Raw genomic sequence first — 17,285 nt, forward strand, 5'->3', positions numbered from 1 at the left:
TCAACTCTTTTTCTTTTCTGACCCCGACGCTATTAGGTTTGCGAGGGCTAGGGAGTCTTTCATTTTCACGCCCTTCGTGGCCCTTGTCTTTCTTTGTCCGATATTTTCATTTTTTGAAGTGTCGGTTCCCTTCCATTTTCCCCTCTGATTAGTGTTATATTGAGGATGGTTAACAAGTTGTACTTCCTCTTAAAATAATAATCACCATCACCACCATCTTTCCAGTGTCAACTTAGTTAATGTAACTTAAAAGCTTTTCAGTCTGTCAAACACATTATTTCAAAACATAATATATAACACTATAACATATCTGTAAAAAAATACACACTATTAAACAAAGCATGACATGTGGTATATATGTACAATATTGTTTACGTTGCATAAACTAGTCGATGATTATGAATTGGTGATGTTATGTGTAAGCTGTGGTGGGACAGAGAACTGGAACTGGATGTTGTGTGTTGCAAGAAGTTAGAGTTTGGAAATGTAGAAGATTTTTTTAAATTTAACATATCTGAAGGATTTTATTTTGTCTGTAATATTTTGAGAAATGAAGAAATAAGAACTCTGGACTTTGCTGGAATATTTGTTTATGTAGCTGAAGTATGTGTGTAATAATTTTTCTTTCAGGCAATAGGCAAGAAATGTTGAACTGTATGTACATTGAGAGGTGCAAGAAGTATTTCGATTCAAAAATTATGTAACTAGTAAAATGTAATTTAAGAAAACCTCAAGATTGGATTGTTAACATTGCAAGAGTGATAAAGTGATTTGTATATCATAATGTAATTTGGTAACATTTAAAAAATGTAAAGGTGCTTTAATTTGGAACAGCCTATACCGCATGCGCGGTTAGGGATGTTGAAATAAGTGATGTAATTTATCTAGCGTCTGTAGACAGGAAATCACCATATATGGTCATGCGAATGTATTGGCGAATGAGAATCTAGTGGAAATTGTTTCTTATTGGTTGATTGTAATCGGGCCATATCCGGTCTTCTTGCCGGCTTTGGAAAAATGATGCATGTGCTCGGTGTCATTTTCCATCCGACCGTCCTAGTGAGCGTTCTCGCTCGAGGGCTACCCTCGGGAACTCCTGCCTTTCCGAGGTAAGTGTTATTTCAGTGCTATTTTCTTGTTATTATCAATGTTTTCTGATTTCGTTTGATTTAATTTAATTCTTTTGCGTTTCGGTATTTTCTTGCTTAATGTAATTTTCAAAGTTTAATATTCAACGTGTCTGAGTTTGCCCTAGATTCTCGATCTCGTAATCTAAAGTTTTCCTCCTGTCTTTTAATCAACTATCCATTCATTTGTGTTTTGGTTTCGTAATCATTCCGTTAGTCAAATGTGTAAAGTATCTGCTGCTCTGTTATGTAACTTAGTCTCTTGTAATTTTGTTATTTTTAATAGAATTGAGCTAGAGGGTCTTTTCTCCCCATAACGTTATACGTTCCTTAGACCTCGTAGGGTTTTCCAGCAGCTTCTACATCCTGTCTTAGTTGTCATTTTAGGCCGGTAAGAGTTTTCTATATTTGCTTTAATTTTGCGTATTTAAAAGATACTCGCCACGCTTCTATGTTTTGATGTGTATACATCACCACTGCTTTATTTGCAACTATTTCCTTAGTCATATTATTAAATATTATATTATATTATATTATTACTGCTCTATTATTATTTCGCATTATTATTATTATGGTAATTGTCCTTGTCCCGACGGTTACATTATGAACAAATAATGTTTTCCATTTCGTTCAACCGAGCCATTGTATCGAGTGGACGTGTCCCTGGAAGCTGCAACATATATTCACCTAACCTTAGAAACAAAGATGGTGGCAATTACAAAGTGTTGTCGATACTGTCCATCAGAAGTCTACCTGGCAAGTCGTGTAAGAGTGCCATACAAGAATGGGAGGAGTTGAAACAGTACTGTATTCATGAAGGACACCTAGCGTGGCAACCTCAACTGAGGTCAGCATCAGGAAGGGCATCCAGCCATAAAAACATGCCATATAAATTCACCTAACCTCACCCCCAACCCTCTATCAAGAAACAGGACTATGGAGTAGACAGACATACATTATTATTATTATTATTATTATTATTATTATTAACACACAAGTATGGATAATATAGATGTTGATTCCCATAGGGAACCTGAAATATTTGTCCCGAATGAGTAAATTTATCATACCAATATAAATGGTCTGTTATTGGACATTAATAAATTTTCCAGCTAACTCATTCCTGGTTGCCAGTGTTTCGCCCCAGTGTGCTAAATTGGGCTCATCAGTTGGTAAATAGCACACCCACCAAGACACATGGCTAGTGCATACCGTGGAGGCCACTGCATAGGCTACTTGGAGCCACCGGCAGTGCCAATGCACTATGAGAGACTTCGTCTCATTACCAAAAATTGATGCCTGCCTGGCCATCAGATGATGTAGATGTTGATTCCCATAGGGAACCTGAAATACTTCTCCTGAATGGGTATTTTAAACTTATAATACCAACAATATAGATTCAGGAAGGGGAGATCAACAACTGATTTAATCTTTACAGTACGTCAGTTAATGGAAAAATACTACAAACAAAACCGAGATTTGTGGTTAGCCTTTCTGGACATCAAGAAAGCATTTGATGCTGTGAACAGAGAGAAGGTGTGAGAAACACTGAAGAAAATTGGAATACAGGATGACATGATACACTGGGTCAAGAATTTGTATGAAGATACCCGAAGTAAAGCCTAAACACCTGTAGGAATGACTGAAGCCTTTGATATAAAATCTGGGTTAAGACAGGGTGGTGTTTTGTCTCCTCTTCTTTTCATCACTGTGATGAATGAGATTCAGAAAAAAGTTCACCAAACCATTGGAGGTAAGAAAATGAAAGTTATCTTGTTCGCGAACGATACATGCTTGTGGGGAGACTCTCAAGAAGACCTTCAAGGACAAATAAACTCCTGGACAGAAGCTGCTAAAGAATATGGACTCATCTTCAGCCAAGAGAAAAGTGAGGTTATGGTCATGAAGAGATACGGACAACCAATGGGACACACTGAAATGGAGGGGAAACAGCTACAGATGAACCATCAATTCAAATATCTTGGAAGTGTTATCTCTGATACTGGTCCTAGACAAGGAAATTTCCCCACAGAATTCAGGCAGGTAGCAACTTTTACCAAATAGTTAAAGATATAATATGGAACAAGAAAATACCAAGAAAATGTAAGAGAGTCATATATGAAACCTATTACGTACCAATCCTGACCTATGGTTGCGAAACATGGACCATGAGAAATAAAGATGTTAGTAGAATCCAGGCAGCAGAAATGAGATTTGTCTGTAGCATGATTGGTACAGAGGGAGGGACCGAGTCCGTAATGAGGAAATCCGCAAGCAGGCTCAAGTTGTAAGACTGCAGGACAGAATAACAGCGCAGCGACTGAGATGGTATGGACATATGCGATGCATGGGAGATAACAGATTACCAAAAAAAATGTATGATCTAAAACTTGAAGACAAAAGATCAAGAGGGCGACCAAGACTCAGGTACAAGGACATGGTGAAGATTGACATTCAACAGCAAGGACATACTTTGGAAAACATCGGAGGAGGAGAGAAGTTCAGAGACCACAACAGGTGGAGAAGCCTCGTTCGCCGACCCATTGCTTAAGATGGAACGACGTGGGATATGTACGAATGTAATACCAATATAAATGGTCTATTATTGGATATTATACAAATGTTCCAGCTAACTCATTCCTGGTTGCCAGCGTTTCGCCCCAGTGTGCTAAGTTGGACTCATCAGTTGGTTTATAGCACACCCACCAAGACGCATGGCTAGTGCACACCATGGAGGCCACTGCGTAGGCCACGTCCAATAACAGACCATTTATATTGGTATTATAAATTTACTAATTTGGGCCACATATTTCAGGTTCCCTATGGGAATCAACATCTATATCATATGATGGCCAGACAGGCATCAATTTTTGGTAATGCGATAAAGTCTCTCATAGTGCACTGGCACTGCCGGTGGCTCCAAATAGCCTACGCAGTAGCCTCCATGGTATGCACTAGCCATGCGTCTTGGTGGGAGTGCTATTGACCAACTATTGAGCCCAACTTAGCACACTGGGGCGAAACACTGACAACCAGGAATGAGTTAGCTGGAAAATTTATAATGACCAATAACAGACCATTTATATTGGTATTATAAATTTACTCATTTGGGACAAATATTTCAGGTTCCCTATTGGAATCAACATCTATATTATCTGATGGCCAGGCAGGCATCAATTTTTGGTAATGAGACAAAGTCTCTCATAGTGCATTGGCACTGCCGGTGGCTCCAAGTAGCCTACGCAGTGGCATTGCCATTATTATTATTATTATTATTATTATTCTGAAGTACAAAAATATAATTGCAAATATACAAAATAAATATTTATTATTAATAGCACCATCATAATTATTAACATTATTTACTCTTATATTTGATACTAATTTCTTATTATTAATGTTATTACTATTAGTTATCCCTCTCAATACAGAAGTATGTATCCAATAGTAAAACGTCCCCTAGACGTGACCAGAAGATCAATGACCACACACTTACTACTACGTTGTTGACAACACTGACTGACCCACTAACACACGTGACCACTACGACCTATGAGTGACATTTCAAACAAACAATGCTCAGTAGTACTACCACAGATGTTTACAAATACGCAACTAACGTTATGAAAAGGACAGAAAGACCATAGCAAACAAGAAGCATACGAAGTGTAATTGTGTAATTATACTGAAATACTTGACAAAAATTATGTTTTGCAAATACACACAGCAAGAATGGACTCAAAGACATTAGCCAAAGAAGAGGCTCACCAAAACAACAAGATAATTATATAAATTGTAAATAATTAAATGTAAATGTAAATACTATGTACAAAACAAGATTTCAATAAACGGGGGATAGCAGGGGAAAACTATAGGGGGGTGCGGTGCGGGTTCTCTCCCTGGGTTGGTCCCCCTTGTGGGTCCGGCGGTCTCTGCGCCAGAGTCAACAATAATCAAAACGTATGTACAACACATACAAACTCATACAAAATAAATATTCAACAAGTAATAATCAAAGGCTTAAGAGCTACTAGTTTAGCTGTCAAAAGGACAAGAATGAAATAACTTCGTTTGTTCGTTCATTCCTCCACGGTACGCACTAGCCATGCGTCTTGGTGGGTGTGCTAATTACTAACTGATGAGCCCAACTTACTGGGGCGAAACGCTGGCAACCAGGAATGAGTTAGCTGCAAAATTTATAATGTCCAATAACAGGCCATTTATATTGAATACTGAAGAAGAAGGAAAGGAGCAACACTGCGAGAAGATGTCATAATACTGGGCAAAGATGAAAGGCCAACAGTTGAGCAAACATGGTCCCAAGCAGGCCAATTCAAAAGAATAAGTGTCTCTTATGTGTCCCATTCCTTGGCTGAATGGTCAGCATGTTGGCCTTTGGTTCAGTGAGCCCTGGGTCTGATTCCTGGTCGGGCCTTGGATTTTAACCAACGAGAGGCTGGGTGATTGTGTTCATCGTAATGCACATCTGTATTTGCATACAACACATCTCACTACAAACCACTGCAAAAACACACACTAGTGAATACATCCCTCCACATATGGTTGGTATTAGCAAAGGCATCCAGCCATAAAACTGAGCTTAATCCACATTAGTGCCAATCTGGTGGTGGTGGTGGTGGTGGTGGTGGTGGTGGCAGCGGCGGTGTCATCTTATGCTTCTTTGTTTTTTTTTATCATGTATGGGTGAGTATTTAGGCTTCTACAAAACATAACTTTCTCCATTTATCTCACATGCATCCACTACCAAAACTGGTTCATACATTTAGTTTCATCCAGTATCTTCAATACTTACATAGCCTCTATATCTTTGTAATGTGAAAATAAATGAATCAGTACTTACCCTTGGCCACCAACTCCCAGAAAACATCTTTTCCTCGTTCCAGTAACGATTCCTTGAAATCTGGCAACCATTTGTTGTAAGGTTCTGGATCCTTCTCCACACATGTCTTCCGCAAGGTGCTGAGTGCAGACCTGGCTTTAGGGAAGTTATCAGCACCAAATGAGCCAAGAACAAGACTTAGGATAACTTTCTGCATCTGTGAACACACTGTAATTGATATTTTTTTTTACTCAAACAACTTTGTAAACTCGCACAGGACTCACATCGTATATAGACTGACAGGATCATGAATAGGAACAAATAACAAGAAAAGACAGCAAACAAGTGAGAAAATATAAAGGGACTAGCTATCGCACCTGTCTTCGAGAGGTTGGCCATGCAGGTGGCTCAGGTACATAAATGGAAAAAATGTCATCTGATTCATAGCTGGAGTGACAAAGGGAATTTCCAATGCTGGAATAATCTGGCCACAGATGGTAGTGAAGACTACTCTACTGTGTTCCATTCAGTGTGTAAACTCCCCATTCTTATCACCACCTCCATTGCACAGATCAAAGAGCTCAAATATTACGATGGACAAATGCGTTGAATACCAGTAGTTGTCAAAATATGTATGATCCAGAAGAAAAGCAAGATAAAATAGAAAGTTATCTATCACCCCAGCCCCTGTCCACCAATATTCAGATAGAGGCTGTTTCACTTGCCGAGGTAACTCCCCTAGATCACATGTCATGCAGGTGTTTGTTCAAGGCCTGCTTTGAGACAAAATCAGGGCTGATAGTCTTTCTACTACAGTGCACTCCCGATAATTCGCGTGCGGATAATTCGCTCTGCGGTTAATCCGCGGGTCTCGGAGAGTTATTTTTTAAAGTATTAATTCTTACACCCACTGATCATCATGCTGAGTAAAATTATCTCTGCCTAGTTTAAAAGAAATTTAATGTGATGCGTGGAGACAAAATCATTGATATTTGAGGAGACTGGATTTTGTTTCTCTACGATGTAGCAGTAGGCCTATATGCACACTGCTGCCAGAATGCTGCTAACTTGGAAACATTCGAGCATGTTGCTGCGCATGGCACAGCACAGATTACCGTAATCTTGGAAGCAGAGACAATGAAAGAGGACCGGGCGAGTTGGCCGTGCGCGTAGAGGCACGCGGCTGTGAGCTTGCATCCGGGAGATAGTAGGTTCGAATCCCACTATCAGCAGCCCTGAAGATGGTTTTCTGTGGTTTCCCATTTTCACACCAGGCAAATGCTGGGGCTGTACCTTAATTAAGGCCACGGCCGCTTCCTTCCAACTCCTAGGCCTTTCCCATCCCATCGTCGCCATAAGACCTATCTGTGTCGGTGCGACGTAAAGCCCCTAGCATAATAATATAACAATGAAAGAGGAATGCACTTGGAATTTACCCTCCCTTTCCCCACAGCCCAAAGTCGCTGAACTGTAAGCCAAGTGAAGGGGAGGTGCGCCGGCAGCGAGTGTATTGTAGGCTACTGTACTTGAGAAGTGTGAACAGAGTGCGGAAGTCTTTTCGAAGTTTCGAATAAGTCAGTAGAAGAGTTTTCAATATGAGTCGTTGAAAAATGAAATATAAAAGGTTAACTGTCAGTAAAAACTGAAAATTATAGAAAGACTGGAGAAATACCAATATAAATGGTCCGTTATTGGACATTATAAATTTTCCAGCTAACTCATTCCTGGTTGCCAGCGTTTCGCCCCCGTGTGCTAGGCTGGGCTCATCAGTTAGTACCCAGCACACCTACCAAGACGCTGGATAGTGCATACCGTGGAGGCCACTGCGTAGGCTAATTGTAGCCACCGGCAGTGCCAATGCACTATGAGAGACATTGTCTCGTTATCAAAAATTGATGCCTGCTTGGCCATCAGATGATGTAGATGTTGATTCCCATAGGGAATCAGAAATAATTGTTCCGAATGAGTAATTTATAATACCAATATAAATGGTCCGTTATTGGACATTATAAATTTTCCAGCTAACTCTTTCCTGGTTGCCAGCGTTTCGCCCCCGTGTGCTAGGCTCGGCTCATCAGTTGGTCCCCAGCACACATTCGGAACAATTATTTCTGATTCCCTATGGGAATCAACATCTACATCGAGACTGGAGAAAGGCGAGGCGTCATCAAAGTTAGCCTGCGAGTTTGGTGTGGGTGAAACAACAGTGAGAGACATGAAGAAGCAAAAGGAAACTCTCAAACAATTTTCTGCTAATTGTGATCGTTCACCGTCCCAGAAATCAATTACAACATTGGATTATGCAAATCTAGACGAAGCCATGATACGGTGGAATAAAAAATGAGCGAAAGGTATTCCTGTGTCCGGCCCAATGTGTGCTGAGCAACCAAAATAGTTTCACGATGCTCTTCCCTTAAAGGTGATTTTAAAGCATCTTCTGGCTGGCTTACGTGGTTTAAGAAACACTACGGAATACGAGAAATTGCTATTCATGGAGAGCGTCTCAGCGCAGACACGGGCGCTGCTGAAAAGTTTGCACAGGAATTTCAATCATTCATTGAAAAAGAACAGCTTGACCTTAGACAACTTTACAATGCAGACAAAATAGGGTTGTATTGGAAATGTTTACTGTCCCAAACATTAGTGATGCAAGAAGAACAGCAAGCCCCAGGCCGCAAAACATCCAAAGAAAGAATAACCATTATGGCGTGTGCTAACGCAAGTGGTGATCATAAATTAAAATTATTAGCGATAGGGAAATCTAGAAAACCTCGTTGTTTTAAACGAGAGAATGTACCTTTACACTACTACCATCAAAAGGCAGCGTGGATGGACACACAGATATTTAAGGAATGGTTTCACAATCAGTTTGTGAAACAAGTGACGGCCTACCTAATTAAGTAGTCACTGCCAATCAAAGCAGTGCTCTTGACTGCCTTCTCATCCACAAGAAAGTGAACTTAAAGAAGGTGATATTTACGTTAAATACCTTCCCCCTAATGTAACTTCTATTCTCCAACCTATGGACCAAGGCGTTTTTGCTGCTTTAAAGAAGAACTACAGGTCATTTCTGTTACAGCAATTGGTTGAGGAAGGCATCGATATTCCAACATTTTGGAAGGACTTCAGTTTGTTGGATGCTCTTCATGCAGTCAATAAGTCACAGGACAAAATTACTGCTACTACGCTTGCACGATCATGGAAATCTGTTCTAGGTGAAGAGCAATCATTTGCCGGCTTCAGTGACGATGATATTTCGAACGGGCAATGTAGTCTCGCTATGATGATATCATAACTGAAAAACCTGGATAAATGCCAAGACTTAAGTCAAGAAAAAGCTTAGTCCATTTAATAGAAAGCCTCAATGAATCACCTTCAAAATTTAGAGTAAATTAATGGCATTTCAGCTACAGCTGCCTCGCAGAATGGAATGGTACCTTCTGAAAGCCTCCCTTTAGGTCATAAGGAAAGTTGGTCAACATAGAAGACACTCAACAGGCTGCACACTGGAGTTGGCAGATCAAAGACCGACATGAGAAAGTGGGGATTTGCCTGCGACTCCACACTATGCGAATGCAGTGAAGAACAGTCCATGAACCATCTTCTTGTCTGCAAGTTTTGCCAAATTAAATCAAAGATCAAAAAACAAAGTCTCTTTATTTGCAAATGAGGTGTCTACCTCGGTGGCAAATGGTACACTAAAATACATTATTGTCAAGCACTAAATTTTAAATTAACAAGAGACAAAGAAAATTTTCCTAGAATACAATATTATGCAATTTACGCTAATAATTTGTTCTATTAAACACATACATCATCCTTAATAAATTTATATTGTTTACAAAATTCTACTTATAATATCTGACAAACATAGTCAACTCATATACAGTATGTGAAATTACTTCTAATAATAATATACAACTGGTATAAGATTAAAATTAACATTGAATTTATTTACATATTTATATTTTACCCATTTTGGAACATAAGTAGCATAACGACCTGCTGCGTCTTAACCAGAGCCCCTTTTGTTACCACTTTTCAGAGTTCCTGAAGGGCCTTCACAGCTACCGTAGCGGTCCCAGGGCCCTCGAAGTCCCCACTGTACTTCACCCCTACAGGCAGTCCCCTACTTGGGCTGTCCAAACTCCATACACCAGGGGATGGAATTAATTTAATCACACACATTTTTTATTTACAATATCCTGCACTGGTCGAATGCCCTCTAACATTTCATTTATTTTCTCTGTTGTTGTTTATTCTCTTCTTGAATTAAGTTACATGTTCTCCATGTAACCTGACTGATGCCACCAAGGAAGCGTGCAAATTGGCTAGATACTAGTAACACAAAATTTACATTTTATTTGTGTAGGTAGGCCAATGTGATGCAATATTACCTAGTTTATGGATATCCTTTATTTTAATATATTTGATGTTATATATTATGTTTCTGAAATAAATAAATAAATAAATAAATAAATAAATAAATAAATAAATAAATAAATAAATAAATAAATAAATAAATAAATAAATAAATAAATAAATAAATAAATAAATAAATAAATAAATAAATAAATAAATAAATAAATAAATAAATTTTTAAAAAAGCCGTAAAATTACAGCCAGAAAATAAACATCTTGAGTCAATAAAGGGCATGACGGTTCCACATGATAGTGGCGGTACCCCAACAGCATCTCTTTCACATGTTAGTGGCAGCTGAATAAATATCCTCTGCAGCTAACAACCGTAGTTGTAATTGGAGCTAGCTCCACTTAAGGTTGATAACCTTTGATAGTCAGATATGGAAAAGATTTTTAGTAAAAGAATTCCACCGCCCAACCCCTTAAGGATGGAGAAGACTACATCGGATTCGGTGGGTAGTCGCCTAAAAGACAAGAATGAACACTCAAAAATACATACATATAACCAAACATACAAACACAGAATCAAACATAAGCATATTAACTACATTGCGACGCACAATATACTCCTTACTGAAAACCGGAAAACTCAAGAACTTCACAGATGAATTAGATAGGCAAAATTTTCTTGTGGTAGGGCTCCGAGAAATGAGAAATTTAACTAAAGATCCATTTGAATCTCAAAGTTATAGAGTGTACAATGCAAAGCCAGCCCAAAGGGTCATGAAACACTGACCCCAATTTGGTACAGGATTTATAGTAAATTTGAAAATAATAGATTCCGTAATTGATTTTAACGCCATCTCACCGAGAATTGCAATTCTAACTTTACAAACCACAAACAAACTTTACACCATCATAAATGCTCATGCCCCTACCAATGAAACAAATGTTCTAACCAAAACTCTGCAAGAAGTCGATAATTTCTGGGATCCTGAAAGGGGACTTTAACGCTCAACTGGGTAAGGAAAAGAAGTATCGAGATGTAGTAGGAAAGTGGGCTCCTCATAAATATACTAATAGAAATGGCCAAAGACTCATAGAAATTTGCAGAACCCATGGACTAATCTCCAATTCTACATATTTTAAAAGAAAACCACACAAACTTAAAACTTGGAAACATCCTGATTGGACAAAAGGAGAATAGCAGCTAGACCATGTATGTATGGACAAATTCTTTCACTAGGAAATTCACAATGTCAAAGTTCTAAGGGGAAGGTCACTGGTTCAGATCATTACTTAATTAAAATCAAGATTAAATTTACTTCATTAAGAAGAAAAAGACAAAACAGAGTTGGAGAGAAAAGGACAATGCAAGTAATAAATATCATTGTGTTTCCGTATTGAAGATTACTATATTATATTGCTAATTAATTTATTAATTAACCACCTATTCAATACTTGACAGTGTTATACAATTGGAGTTTGATCTTTTTTACATTATATAATATGAGACATGTTTCGCCTTTCATAGAAGGCATCTTCAGTCATTGTACCTCCTTAAGGTGAAATCAGGCAACTGATTTAAAATTAAAGTATAATTAATGAGATTTAATATTAATATACTTAAAATAGGAGCAGTCTAAAAGAAAGATTGAATGACAGCCGTTAGCTGTTGGTTAGTAGTTGTGTCAAAGGTACAAAGTACAGTGCTTATTTATAAAGTTATTTACATAACAAAATAACAGTCTATAGTTTCATTGCAGTTTGTGTTGAGCACTTAATTGAATTATTAAAATATTGTCCACTGAATATACCAGAAATACATCTGAGATTCTGATAATTACAAAGAGTTGAAATATTTTTTTCATTTGACGTGTTTATAAAACTATTTACAAACACTATAGTCCGTTTTGGTTGAAAGCGTCCTGCGCGAGAAATGGTTGCGCATGCAGTGGTGGGAGCTATCGTCCCCCCACTCCTACAGCAGGTCCAGTCGCCAGGCTAGCTTTGAAGTGAAAACGTCTCTCAAGCGGCGCGTGTTGTTACGTGCGGGCTAAGTTGAAATTACTGAAGTGACGAGCATGGCTTCTAGGTCCTCTTCTAAATCTGGGAGACCACTGCGAGGCTAGGCACGTGAAAGTGTTTATACCATGAGTGAACATATGAAACATATCATCCAGATCTCAATCACACTGAGTCGGTTTGGGGAGATATCAAAGGAGAGGTCCGTGATAAGAATATATCTCACCGGGCGAGTTGACCGTGCGCGTAGAGGCGCGTGGCTGTGGGCTTGCATCCGGGAGATAGTAGGTTCGAATCCTACTATCGGCAGCCCTGAAGATGGTTTTCCGTGGTTTCCCATTTTCACACCAGGCAAATGCTGGGGCTGTACCTTAATTAAGGCCACGGCCGCTTCCTTCCAACTCCTAGGCCTTTCCTATCCCATCGTCGCCATAAGACCTATCTGTGTCGGTGCGACGTAAAGCCCCTAGCAAAAAAAAAGAATATATCTCAATTAATAGTAATACAGCATAATTAGTTTTTTAGCATAAAATGTGTGCCATAGTATCTCTAATGCCTTCACTGTTCATAAATGAGGCGCTCCTATTCCCAATATAAATAAAAATGCTTATTCTGTACGAAATATTTCTCTGTCTTATAGATCACTCGTGACTTGACAGCAGACACACTCGACAAAAAGGAAGCTCTTTGCGGATATTGCTTGTACCGAGCTCGATAGCTGCAGTCGCTTAAGTGCGGCCAGTATCCAGTAATCGGGAGATCGTGGGTTCGAGCCCCACTGTCGGCAGCCCTGAAGATGGTTTTCCGTGGTTTCCCATTTTCACACCAGGCAAATGCCGGGGCTGTACCTTAATTAAGGCCACGGCCGCTTCCTTCCAATTCCTAGCCCTTCCCTGTCCCATCGTCGCCGTAGGACATATCTGTGTCGGTGCGACGTAAAGCAAATAGCAAAAAAAAAAAAAAAAAAAAAAAAAAAAAAAAAAAAAAAAAAAAAAAAAATATTGCTTGCACAGTATTCGCAAGACAAACGGAAAAAAATGTTGCGACCACGTAAAAGACACTGAGCAGGAATACTGGGAGCGTGACAACACCATGCATAAGGAATTAGAATTAGACCAGTCCGACATCAACCTCGGTGAAGCTTCAGATGACACTGATTCAGACGAGAGTGAAGATTATTCCGAATAATTTGTAAATAAGATCCCTGAACTCCGAATATTAAACAAACGTGATCATAGAACACGTAAGAAGTCCGATAATATTTTTGCTCTGTTTTTTTGAGACAGATTTATATTGTCTATTGGTCCAGAGCATTTCGTTGTTGTTTTTGTTGCTGCTGTTGCTGTAGGAGACCTGTTCTCTCCGTCATAACAATAGCAGGTTATTCAAGAGTATTATATATTATTATATTTCTTCCGATGGACAAGAAAAGTAGACATTGTTAATGTTATTATGAAAGTAGCTGAAGTATTTTTACTAATGCTTCTTTTCTGCATTTTCCCGACAAATTTGCATTAATTAATCTCTTTTATACGTATTTCACTAGAAATCACGTTAAGTAGATTTTATCTCCAGGCTGTCAGTGGAAACAACTTCCTCCTATTCGTTAGGCGATTGATGAACTGATAGCGCGTACCGATACGCCTTTCCTTGGTATACAGTACAGTACAGTACAGTTTCAAACGAACTTCCTTTATTCGCAGTATTACCAGTTGCAAGTTACTGTCTTATGTTCAATTGATTTTCTACCATATGGTTCAAACCTTTCAATTTTATATAACAGATTTCATATTCGTAAGAATGTATAATAAGAATGTATAAGAATAAATTAAAGGCTACAGAGTGCCAAAATATTGACCTCCACTTTTACTATACACTGAGATTTATTTCACGTTGTGTCGAAAGCATCATCCGATATGAATTCTTTTAGGCATGACCCTCTGATTTCTTGACGTCATCAACATTTACGACGAAAGTTACGAAGTATTTCCGTACTGGAATAGAACTGAAATTTTAGAATGTTATGCTCAAAGGCCTGTGTAGTTAATGGACAAGGTTTTAAGGCAGACAATCGAAATATAAGACTCGATTTGTACAATGTACGGTACTATTTTATTTTCACTAGTTTATCATATTAAGTCATTCCTACACTTTTGAGTTAGTGTGATGTATGTACACCGATGAGCCATTGCATAATGACCACCCCGACACGGGAACGTATCGCGCCTAAGCTTTCCACACTATTTCAGTCAGTTCCCAGGGCTACGTCCGCTGCCTGAACTCGACTGTGTCAGCTGGAGGAAAGGTTCAAGTTCTTCCCCCACCACCAGCGCGAACGCTCCCATAGTTCCTCGCACACGAGGCCAGGCCACACCTCCGGTCGTCTAGAAAGACGCTTTCTACGAAGATGGACTATACACATCACAATTTGTCAGAATGTTAGGAAATAAATTCCAGCAACATGAGAATAGCTAAGCGAGACCTTAATCGGAAATAATGTCGTAAAAATTGAAAACTCATCTGGTTGTAGTCTTTGGTTCAAGATTTTTGACTTGCAATAAGTAACCAACAACTGGATTTGAATATTTTGACGTATTTACATACTTAAAATAGGAGCAGTTTGAAAGCATTAAATAACAATTTTTGGTATTATTGTGAACAACAATATTATCAGCCATTGGCTGTTCATTAATAGTTGCGTCAAGGGTACATAGTACATTGTTTAGTAGCAGGGGTCTATTTTGAATTTTTAAAATATAACAGTGTTTTTAGAATGTTAGGAAAAACATTCCAGTGATATGAGAATATTTAATTGAGATCTTATTCAGAAAGAATGTCATAAAAAATTTGAAAAACCATCTGGTTGAATAATGAATAGGTGGTTCATTAATAAATAAATGAGCAATATAATAAATATAGTAATCTTCAATATGGAACCACAATGATATTTATCACTTGCAATGTCAAAGCCAACCAAGCTTCTGTAAAAACCAATAAGTACCTAAACCTTATGGTAAAAATCGGCAAAATTTCAAAAGATATAATCTTCCTACAGGAATGTTTAAAACTAAGTCTAGTGCCTAAATTTTTAAAACTACTGCAAAAGGAAAACATTCCAACCCAAAAATTAACAAACACTCAAAACAAAGTTAACAACATCTGGTTGAAAAATGAAATTAAACAATTATACAAGAAAAAATCATTTATACAGTTATATTGAACACACCTAACTAATACACAATATTTACCCCGACTCGAATGGAAATCATTCATGAGATACACTGATTATAAGTTGGCGAACGTACTGGAAAAGAAACAAAAAAACACTGGACCTCAAACTAGCTCATCCGAAGGGAACTAAACCAAACATATTAGAACATAATAAAAACTTTAAGGCCACATCCACTACATTGAATAATACCCCTACTACAATTAATTTGTTGATAAACCCTCCTCTGACAATGAAATGAGTCTCCTAAATAGAGGATTAAAATATAATTGGCCAAACCCCCATAAGATCAATGACATTATCACTACAATCACGGAGGTCGAATCCAACATTAATAAACAAATTATCTTAGAAAAACAAAACGACGTTCGATACGAAATAAAAAGGAAATTACATATCCTACAAAAGAATTAAAAATAAAAATAAAATAAAAACCAACAAAAATACCATCCTATCAAAATGAATCCAAGAATTCAAGACTAAAATAAATACCAATAACGTTACAGTAACAAAAGCTGATAAAAGTAATACAAATGGACTAATGAACAAACAAGACTACATAAAAAAACTGAAGATTTATTTTCAGATAAAACCTACACTATCGTCAACAATCATCTTACAATAAAAATACAACATAATTTAAAAACACTTCTCAAAAATTCAACTTTCCTTTTAAATAATCGAGAAAATCTTAAACGAATTAATATGAATCCAAAGTTACCCATCGCCAAAGCCTTACCCAAAACCCACAAAAAAGACGTTCCCATCCAGCCAATCATCAATAGTAGAGGCAGTCCAAAATACAAAACTTCAAAATTCCTACATTATTTTCTTAAAAAAAACATTTCAAGTTCAATAATAAAAACACCATTAAAAACTCAATAGACTTATGTGAAACTTTAAATAAATTTATTCTGTTACCCAACCATATTTTATGTTCATTTGATATCACTAACATGTATCCGAACATCCCAATCATTGAAACCATCAACATCATACAAAACAACCTTTCTAATCATAGTGGACTAAGCATGATTGAAAGTGAAAAATTTGTTAAATTATTAACTTTCGTATTAAACAATAATTATTTCACATTTAACAAAAAAATATACCACCAAAAAGGTTTAGCGATGGCTGACCCTATTTCAGGAATATTAGCCGACATCTATATGGACAATGTGAAACACAAGAAATAATAAAAAACATTAATGGTCTTCATCTTTGGTATTGAATAGGTGGTTAATTAATAAATTAATTAGCAATATAATAAATACAGAAAAGGACATACGACCCTCATCAGTTAATCCAGAATGCCCACTATCAGCACAATTCTTAAACAGAATGCAGAAGATCTAGCTCCATTAAATCCAAGGAAAAGACATGCCTGGTGGACCTCTGATTGTGATGGAATGCATGAAGAAAGACATCAAGCTTGGTTGAAATTTCAAGCCCACAAAACAGAAGAAAACGCTTTCAACCTCTAGAACGTCAGAAAAGAATTCACCCAAACTATTAGAAGAACTAAGAGAAAATTATTAAACTCTACTGAGGAAAATTATTACAAAACAAATTCTAGAGATTATTACAAAGCCTTCGGTAAACAATTGCAAAAATATAATCCCCCCACATTATTGTTGAAAAATAAAGATGGAAAAATAACTCATAAAAAGTAAACCAGAAAATATAAACCCACCTACAACAA

At 37.6% G+C, this 17,285-nt stretch overlaps 1 protein-coding gene across 1 annotated transcript in view; it reads right to left on the minus strand.

The window, feature by feature from the left end:
• The window catches only part of Ku80, a 222,945-nt gene that overhangs the window by 25,554 nt on the left and 180,106 nt on the right, over positions 1 to 17,285 (minus strand). Inside the window, exon 13 of the mRNA XM_067153029.2 lies at positions 5,989 to 6,195. Coding sequence (XP_067009130.2) covers positions 5,989 to 6,195 — 207 coding nt within the window. The remainder of the gene's footprint in view (positions 1 to 5,988; positions 6,196 to 17,285) is intronic.

Source organism: Anabrus simplex, chromosome 8, assembly GCF_040414725.1.
Source record: "Anabrus simplex isolate iqAnaSimp1 chromosome 8, ASM4041472v1, whole genome shotgun sequence".
In the NCBI taxonomy this organism is placed as follows: Eukaryota; Metazoa; Arthropoda; class Insecta; order Orthoptera; family Tettigoniidae; genus Anabrus; species Anabrus simplex.